The following is a 10,136-nucleotide window of genomic DNA, read 5'->3' as shown; positions in this document are numbered from 1 at the left end:
TCTGATTTCTTGTAGATATTCGTTCAAAATGTTTTGTTTCCATCGTTCTTCATTTATTTCACCCAATCCAAGTGAAAGTAACGTGTAAGAGACAGCCATTTTAACTGCCAAAATAAACTTATGATCAAACATATAATGTGGACAATGATTTTATTCTTACAATATTTGCGAAGTAGCTCGTTAAAAATAACGGTCGCGTTGAAATGTGTCAATTTTAAATTTCATGAAATGTTTCATACCAGCAAAATGTTTCATCCATGCTTACAAAAATGACAGATAGAGGGCGTTGATGCATTATTTGTACAGCGGTTGAAGCTGCTTACAGCGTTATGCTTCAATACTGAATTGTTATTTCTCTTGTTTCCATTTGCAGATTACAGCTACTTTTGTCATCCATTGGGACACATGATAGCTCGCCAGCTATAAGCCTTACATTATCATTAAATTACTGTATTTCTCGATTTTTTTGTACACACACACATAAACGCACTCGCGCTTCGGTAACTCCAGCAGAGCGATGAACGAGCTGTCCCGATAATGATGGTACTGATCGAGCAGTCATCGCCACCCCTCATCTGCCGAGTACAAAGCACGAAGAGGAATCGACTACCCGGTCCGGGTAGGGAAATAGTCATCACAATCGCTTCACCAACATTACCATTCGTTCGTTTGTTGCTGTTATCCCTGTTTCGAATCCCCATATATCCCCCCATTTCTGTGTTTCCTTCCGCATTCTATCGATCTCACTGGAAGCAAACGGCACCGATCTCGATCCAGAACTGCTGGTGCGTCTCACCCACGTCCCGGATCGCAATGTCGATGATGGGCAGTCGCATCGGCTTGTCGGTGCTGTAGCCGAGCACGGACTGGCCGTAGTGTGCCGTCCGGTGCTGGCAGTCGTCCTGCAGTGCCTCGTACCGCAGTCGCTGTGGGCCGCGTGCCGTCAGCTCCGCATCGTTCCAGGCGAGGAACTTCAAGCTCTGCCGGTAGCTGTTCTTCTCCTTGTTGTAGTACGCGACACTGTTCCGGCAGTGGTAGGTAATGTTCTGCGAGGCGCTCGCGGACAGTAGCTGCAGGAACCCGATCTGATTGCTGTCCGCCTTGTAGCTGATCTTCATGCCGTCCTTCAGCTCGCCCAGCCAAACTTCCTGCTCGTCGCCATCGTACTGCAGCTCCTTCGTTCGAAGCGGTTGCGGTAGGATGCAGGATGCCTTCCGCTCAGCATCGCAGTACACCAGGATCGAGTCCCTCGCGTCGCCCTCGTTCGGATCGATCCAGTAGTGGCCCGAGGTGAACTCGGGATGGGCGGCGAACAGATCGCGACACGTCTTGGCCGGAGAGCTCTGTTTGCCGTCCGGTTTCTTGAACGTGGCAAAGGCGGACTTGAGCTTTTCGTACGCATTCTCCACGAGCTTCTGGCGCTCCTCGTCCGTCAGCTCGAACACACGGCCGAGATTCATCGGCTCATCGCCCATGCTTGGATCCGGACCCTTTGTATTACTCATCTGACCATGGCCAAGGAGAGCAGCAAGAGCGGCCGCATCATATCCGACACCATCTCCCGGGGGCCCCGGCGGTCCTGGTGGTCCCGGCTGACCCGGTTGTCCATTTTTGCCATCATTTCCAGGAGGACCTCGGGGACCAGCTGAGCCAAGCATTCCCTGCGGGCCGGGTGATCCATCACGTCCGGGAGGACCACGTGGACCCGCCTCACCGGGCTTACCGGGCGGTCCTTCATTGCCAACGTTACCCTTGTCTCCTGGAGGTCCTGCCGGGCCAGGCAAACCTTGCAGACCGATCAGCCCACGGTGACCCTTCGTGCCCTTCAAGCCTGGTTCTCCATTCTCACCCTTGGGGCCTTCCAGCCCAGGCGGACCCGGTTTGCCTCTCGGTCCTGGTGGACCGTCTACACCCTGCGGGCCAGTTTCACCACGCAGTCCACGCTCTCCCGTCTGTCCGGATGGACCCTGCGGTCCTGGCGGACCTGGCAGTCCCGGAGCGCCTGGCGTTCCCTGTGTACCGGGGTTTCCGATCGGTCCCTTGTCTCCCGTACGTCCAGCGATTCCTGGTGGGCCCTGCTTTCCTGGTGATCCCTCCGGGCCTGTGTCTCCGGTCGGGCCAGGCGGCCCTGGAGGTCCCAGTTGTCCCGGTGCGCCCGGTGGTCCATCGTTTCCTGGCTTTCCGGGAGTGCCTGGCTCACCGGCTGCTCCACGCATTCCTCGCAGGCCTTGCGCTCCACTCGGCCCGGGAAGTCCCGGTAGTCCACGATCGCCCGGTACTCCTTGTGGTCCTTGGTTGCCTGGCGGTCCTGGAGGTCCATCGCTGCCTGCCTCACCCTTGATGCCTTCTGCGCCTTGCTGCCCGGGCATGCCCGGTGGGCCTGGATTGCCTGGTCGGCCAGTATCTCCCGGATTGCCCTTCAGACCTGGAGTGCCCGGTGTTCCTGGTGCTCCTGGATTGCCCGTTTGTCCCTGTTTTGAGAGAGACAATCAGAATTCTTACATTCAAACTGTATCCTAACCGAGGTACTTACAATTGGTCCTTGATCTCCTGGACGTCCGGGCGTTCCCATCGGTCCCGTATCTCCTCGTAAGCCTGGCTCTCCACGGGCTCCCTTCGAGCCAGTCAAGCCGATCAATCCTTGTGGACCTGGTTCACCCGGCACGCCCGGAAGTCCGGAGTTACCTTGTTCACCCTTCAGGCCCATGTTTCCACGATCACCCTTAGCTCCAGGAGATCCCACAGGGCCTTGCGGTCCGGGGAATCCTTGCAAACCTTGCGGTCCAACTGCGCCACGTTCTCCAACCGCTCCCGGTGCTCCCGGCTCGCCTGGGGTGCCGGGATTTCCTGGTTCACCCTTCTCGGCTGGCTCTCCCGGTGGTCCCGTAGGTCCCATTGGACCCTGAAGTCCTCGTTCGCCCACACGTCCGGCAGGTCCTTCCGGCCCTGGTGGTCCAGAACTACCACGTTCGCCCTTTTCTCCTGCCGGTCCGGCGGGGCCTCGAAGTCCCGGAAGACCCACCATTCCTGGAGCTCCTTGGTGTCCTTTCATACCGTTTGGACCCGGAGATCCCTGAACAAGAAGGAGAGCGTTTTGAGATAACAATTTTATTTGAAAGTCAACATGAAATGCTTACCGGTGGTCCATCGTTTCCTTGTGCGCCCGGCTCTCCTCGAACTCCCGGCGTACCCGGTGTTCCAACTGGTCCTCGCTCTCCCGGGAAGCCACGCTCTCCGCGTATACCCGTTTGGCCAGCAGGTCCAGGAGGTCCTGGTGGTCCATTTTGTCCATCCTTACCCTGCGCTCCCGGGTTGCCTGGAGTTCCGGGCAGTCCCTGGAATCCTCTCGGGCCCGGTGTTCCTGGCGGTCCACGATCCCCATCGTTTCCGGGTGGTCCCGGAGGTCCGGAAATTCCCGGCGGCCCATCCTTGCCAGCATCTCCCCGCGGCCCAACTGGTCCCTGGGGTCCAATGTCACCATCCTTGCCAGGCTCGCCGGTGAATCCCTTATCACCGGGCAATCCCATCGGTCCGGGCAATCCCTGCAATCCTTGAGGTCCTGGCTCACCGACCTTACCATCGGCACCGGGCAGTCCCCGCTCACCCGTCGAGCCTGCCTTACCCTGTGCACCGGGCCGTCCCGGCTGTCCACGCAAACCTTGAATTCCTGGCGAACCCGGTGGTCCGGGATCACCACTTGAACCTTTCGGACCCTGAGGGCCCATTGCACCGCGATCTCCCGACTGTCCCTTCACACCTTGCGCTCCATCCGGTCCAGGAAGACCCGGAGATCCAGGCAGGCCCCGCTCTCCCTGCGGTCCGGGAAGACCCGTTGGACCCTTCATACCGCGTTTGCCACGCTTTCCTTCTGGACCGACGGCGCCCGGAAGTCCACGTGGACCGGGCACGCCACCTTCGCCCTTAATGCCGGCTTCCCCTTTGTAGCCACGTTCGCCCGGCAGTCCGGGCTCACCCTTGGCTCCTGCATCTCCCGGACTTCCATTGGCGCCTGGAGCTCCTCGAGGTCCGGGGAATCCGGGTGGACCCGCAATTCCGGGCGATCCAGGACTTCCCTTCTCGCCGGATGCTCCATCTTTTCCTGGCGGGCCGTTCAGACCGGGCTCTCCCGGTTGTCCTGGGCGTCCCGACTCACCGCGTGGACCTTGCGGGCCTTGGCTACCTTTCGGACCGGCTGCTCCCATGTCACCCTTAGCGCCGTTGCTACCAGGGAAGCCGGGAGGCCCTTGCTTTCCAACGGGGCCCTGGAAAAGTACAATAAGAAGTTGAGAATTACTGGTCATAATTTCGTAATAGTGGAAAGCTTTCTAGTGTAGCAACGACCAATAGGAACGAGGATTTATTTCGACTCATAATTTACTTTTGGTAATACACGATCACAAATAATCAGAATCTACGTAGGCGTGACGTGCAGATAGGTGAACGCACTTTTGAAGTCGTCCCACAATTCACCTATCTGGGATCAAAGATCAGCAACGACAATAGCATGGAAGCTGAGTTGCGGTCATTCTACAGCCTGAAAAAGCAGTTCACCTCAAAGAACCTGTCGCGACGGACGAAGCTGGGACTATATAGCAGCTATGTAGTACCAGTACTCACATACGCCTCTGAGACATGGACACTGTCCAAATCTGACGAAACCCTCTTAGCCGCGTTCGAGAGGAAGATGCTCAGAAGGATACTTGGCCCCGTATGTGTGGAAGGACAATGGAGGAGCCGTTATAATGACGAGCTATACGAGATGTACGGCGACCTCACTGTCGTACAGCGTATAAAGCTCGCCAGGCTCCGGTGGGCTGGCCATGTTATACGCATGGAAACGAACGACCCAGCCCGTAAAGTCTTTTTAGGCCGTCCACAAGGACAGAGGAGGCGTGGTAGGCCCAAATTGAGGTGGCAAGATGGCGTGGAGGCGTCCGCCATTAAGGCCGGAATAACGGACTGGCAGACGAAGGCGCGAGACCGTGAGCGGTTTCGGACACTCCTGAGGCAGGCCAAGACCGCAAAGCGGTTGTAGCGCCGGATAAGTAAGTAAGTAAGTAAGTAATACACGATCGCTTAACTTCAAGTTTGTTTAACGAACGATTATTCAAGAAAAGCTTCTTACCTATACTGTATCAATGCCAATTAACTGTACGTTTTTAAATCAAGTATGGTACTACCAAGATCATTTACCTCGCGAATTTGTATCACCATAGCGTCTAGACAAGGGCTCAGTGAACTCTTCAGTGGGAATTGGTGAATAATATCATTAGTGGAGGCCATGATAACGTTACGTTTGGCTTGTCAATGATCGTTTCAAGCTCGAAAAGCACATCGTCGTGACATGGCCCAGTTGAAAGGTGAAAAGCAATTGCAAACTACAAAAACCAAATTTTTGTGTTCTGTACTTCTTTTTAAAAGCGTATTTGATGTAAAAATAATTTAACTATAAATATTCACAAAATATCCTAAAATAGATTTTTCTTCCGTTTAATTCTTTGAGCTAAACTTACTCTGGAGCTAAATATTAACACTACTGGCTAAAACAGTTGGGTTTAAGCCTAGAATGGACCGTACACCCGTAGCAAGGATTGGCTATTTGGCAGCGTGGTAATGAATTAAGTCTCGAAAGCCTATATAGGCCGGCATGTCCGCATAGGACTTTATGCCATATAGAAGAAGATGGCTTAGACAGTATGCCACAGTATTGCTTTTCTCGATGGTAAATTGCATCTTAACCAAAATGATGTATACTTTTTTGACTGCATCATATTGTTCGTATAAATAATTTATCTGGGATGACAATTTGGATAATGATAGAGGACTAGAATTTAAGGCTGAAAATACTTTAGAATTTTAACTTACCGGAGGTCCCGGCGGTCCAGCAATACCATCAATGCCGCGCAGTCCGGGAGGTCCAGGCGGTCCTTCGCGCCCTCGTTCACCACGAGGTCCAGCAGGTCCCTGTAGTTGGACACATTCACAAGCAATGCACAATCAGAAACCTTTTCCAAACAATGTTCAATGCACTGTTTTACTTACAATTGCCCCGGGTACACCGGCCGGTCCAGTAGCTCCAACGGATCCCTTCTCACCGATCGCTCCCGTTTCTCCCTTCATGCCCTCAGGCCCTGGTAGCCCCTGATGTCCCTTCAAGCCAGGAACACCGGGCATACCGGGAAGTCCCCGTGGACCTGGCAGACCAACCGGACCTTGCGGTCCCACCTCACCATCATCACCGGCCGCACCATCCTTTCCGGGCGGGCCGGGCAGTCCACGTGGACCGGGTGGCCCTCCAACACCGGAGGGTCCAGGTTCACCCGGTTCACCACGCGAACCCTGGAATCCTTGCGGTCCCGTCGGTCCGGACGGACCGGGAGGACCCCGAGGGCCCACAGGACCGACCTGAGCCTGCATGAACTGGAAGTTCTCCGGACCGGGACCCTTATCCGCTCCACCCATCGTTTCTTGCAGTTGCTGCGTGTAGAACGTCAGATCGGGTGCTGGACCGGGTGGTCCCGGAGGTCCAGGAATGCCGGGAGTGCCGGGAATTCCAGGCTGTCCGGCCTCACCTGGTGTGCCCGGCTCGCCACTGGGAGCTGCCGGAAGTCGATTACCTACGGCCGATGCATCGAACTCCGGCTTCTCGGTGGTTGTGGTCGTCGTAGTGGTGGTGGTAGTTGAGGTCGTCGGGATGACACGTGGGCAGTCCGCCTCGTCGCACTGGATTGAACCGTTGCGACAGCGGCATGTGGCACAACCTTGATAGCCGGACTCGAACATTTCTCCCTCCCGGTACCACTTCCCTTCGTAGTAGCAAGTGAAGGGCTGTACGATCGATTCGGGCTCGGGCGCACGTGTGGTAGTCGTTGTCGTTGAGACGCGTGGGACTTCGTCATCGGGCTGCCGGAAGCTCGGGTCTGGACTGCGTGTACCCCCTGTATGAAATGTGGATCATATGAAACGTTACCACAGAATCACAAGATCATGATTTGCAGATGGCAAAGCAATCTTTCCACTCGATTCGTTGAGCGGCCACATCTAAGCGATGCAGCAGATGATCTTAATGACACACTCCACACACACACTTACCATTCTCTGCATCATAATCGGGATCCGTCCCGTAGTCGTAGTTGTCGCCATAGTCGTATGCCGAATCGTACTCCGGCGCTTGGGCCTGGGGACGATCGGCCTGTGGGCGATCGGGGCGCACTTTTTTCAGATTTTTCGTAGCCAGCGCCTTTTTCGTCTTGCTCTTTTTGGACTTTCGTTTGATCGGTTTGACCGACTCCGCTGCCGGTTCGTCGTCGCATCGTATCTGATCGGCAACGAGCACTATGATAAAGAATACCGCCAGAAGCAGCGGACTTCCGAGCCGGAACTTCATGGCGATGGGTTTGATGCGTGCGTGCGAGCGAGCGTGCGCAGGTATCCTCCTTTCACGGGTTGTGTGTCCCGGCCGGCTCCTTAGCACATGGCTGCACACGTCCTTTCGGATATCCTATGGAAGGTAAAGAGCACAGAAGAAAGCACCACAATTAACACACACGCACACACTGAGCGCGGAACCGAACCAAACGATCTGAAGATCGCACCCGTACTAAATCTAATGAGTTCTTGCGAGGCTAACACAGTGGAAGTAGCAGCAGCAGCAGCAGCAGCCTCCGGAACACTGATAAGAGGTCCACGGCCCTAACGACACATTAACATGGGCCGGAAAAATTAGACAGCATTAGCCGGCGGGGGCCCAATTCTTTCCTTGGTCACTATCAAATTGGTTCACTGCACTAGTAACGCGCTGTTCTAATTTCAATTTCACATCATCCACACGTTTTCGGGCGTTGGAGCCGTTCTTGGTTTACTGATAGCGAGAGCACCACTTGGTCACCACGAGGGACGATAAAACGCAGAGCCGAAATAGAATCAAGTTAGATGCAAAGAAGCAACACCGTCACTGGGGCACACTTGGGGGCGTGATGGGGAGAAATTTTGCAAACCAACTTCTCAGGAAGTCCAAATCCCAAGAAAAGTCCTTGAAATCACACACTCACACTCAAAAATACATGCTTCGACGGTTTTAAAGCTAGCATTACAGCAATCTCCCCCAATAACTCACACAGTGGGACAGCACCACCGCAACACACGTTCTCTCCTCAAGATCTGTTACTTCCACTTCCACTGCTCCGGTTCCACACAAAACGCGACACTTTCACTAAGATCGCAACTTCAAGCGGCACTATAGTTACGGGGTGGCACCAGCTACCAGTGTGCACATGATAACACCACCCGAACAACTGAACTTTTGGCGGATTTTGGAGATCGTTTTATACCACCCATCCGATCCACAGATGGTCTGTGGCACTGTGATTTAAGCCCTTTCGAGCTCGCGGCATACGCATCAGTTGGAAATAGACTTCATCGGCTTCAGAATACAGACACCATTGCCGGCCGCCTCAAGAACGCATTTTAATTACTTTAACAAGAGTGTGTCGTACGGAACTCTCCGGGCACAATATGCTGTCTTCTGCTCACACACTGGTGGCACAGATGGTTTTCTAGTTCTCGACACTGTACTGGAGTTGGCCCACGAGTGGACAGAAATGGGTGAAGAATTAAATCATAATTTGTGCACATTCGATAGCGATCGCGCTAGCCGCTAGGGGAGTGGAGCGGAAGAAACTTGATGGGGGTGTTGTGATGAAGAGCGATTAATTCTAATAGAATTGCACGATGGTACAGAGAACATTGTGACATTGTACGCTTGGACAGCTGTCGGTGGGTTTAAATAGTGATGCAAATTGTAGAAGAAGGCGCTATCGATCGCTATTTGCATACGATCCATCAATAGCAGTGTGTATCATAGCGATTTACATTACCGTTTGCAACACTGTTTAACATGCAACAAATGCTCCATTTCTAGATGAAATACGATACAAAAACATAAGAAATACGGCAAATAATTAGATAATTTTTGGAAAAAAAATATTAGAAATCGATCGAGATCGACAGAACATGAGCCTGATGAACATTAACAACACGATAGTGCAGACTATACATTTATAAAAGGCGCTAATAACGTAACAGTGAATGATAATTTACTGCATTGCATTTTGCAAGAAAGCGAATCAGCGTTAGGAATAAAACGGATACGAATAAGTGTTTTGTTGTATTCTTAAATTTAAGATTTATTTTTTTAAATATTCTCACTTTTGGAAATGATTTTTTGTTAATATTATAACTAACCTTCTCACTAACCTTAACAGAATACACGTCAGTGTATGCATATATTGCATAAGAGACAACAATAAAACTTACCCTCCGTTCTTGTATGGTTCATATCTGCCATCATCGCTGACCAGCTGTTGACGTCTTATTACTTTTGAGCGCACTAAACAAAATGTAGCGTTGCTAGACATGAACACTATGGTAATCGAAAAACCATATGGGCAAGCATTTTTGTTAGTCAGCTATGAAAAAAGCACGGGCTAAAATATTAATCCACAGTACAAACTCCGTTCATCGAGATATAGTCTTCATCAGATGGAAATTTACGTTGCATTTATATTTACAGTTCAAAATAATGCAAATAACATTTAGCCTTTGCTATTTACAAAATTAAATTGATAGCTGATTAACCAAAATTCATAAAGTTACTTGATTTCTATTCATTTAAAGACTTCAAAAATCATCAAATATTATTAGTGTTTAATCAGACTTGTCGTATCACGTATTAACCGTGGGAAAATAATTATCAAGGCTATCTGGTGGGATGGTAGCTTGAGATTACTGATAGCTTATTAATGAAAAACGGTATAAAAGATATCAGATTAAACCTATTGTAGAATCAGTTTAAGAAGAGCCGTAACTCAAAGTGCATCGAAAAGTGAATCAAAGCAATAAACTGATTTCATTACTCACACCCTCAGGCTTTTGCGAGTGTAGCTGCCAGCTCAGGAAACGATGATGATCGTGTTGTGATACTAGCACGGTGTAATAACCGTTCTACGGTCTGATACGGTGTTTGTGAGGGATATGAACATTTGGCAGTGATTCAATCCCCAAAATGTTTGAACGTCGCGTTTGTATGTGTTAATGGCAAGATAAGGGAGTGTACGTTTCAACACGTTGCAAAACAA

General features: G+C 51.6%; 1 protein-coding gene across 1 annotated transcript; it reads right to left on the bottom strand.

The window, feature by feature from the left end:
* Positions 1–434: 434 nt before the first annotated feature.
* Positions 435–8,316, bottom strand: LOC121599232 (collagen alpha-1(I) chain-like). The gene is made up of 7 exons (XM_041926889.1): positions 8,117–8,316; positions 7,093–7,501; positions 6,043–6,938; positions 5,866–5,964; positions 3,138–4,262; positions 2,534–3,073; positions 435–2,471 (listed from the first exon to the last, which is right to left on the bottom strand). The coding sequence occupies exons 2-7, from the start codon at positions 7,385–7,387 to the stop codon at positions 744–746; spliced, it is 4,683 nt and encodes a 1,560-aa protein (XP_041782823.1). The 5' UTR covers positions 7,388–7,501; positions 8,117–8,316; the 3' UTR covers positions 435–743.
* Between the last annotated feature and the right edge of the window lie 1,820 nt (positions 8,317–10,136).

Source organism: Anopheles merus, chromosome 3L (genome assembly GCF_017562075.2).
Source record: "Anopheles merus strain MAF chromosome 3L, AmerM5.1, whole genome shotgun sequence".
Lineage (NCBI taxonomy): Eukaryota > Metazoa > Arthropoda > Insecta > Diptera > Culicidae > Anopheles > Anopheles merus.
The sequence above is the reverse complement of the archived record's forward strand: the minus strand, read 5'-3'. Positions and strand labels throughout refer to the sequence as shown.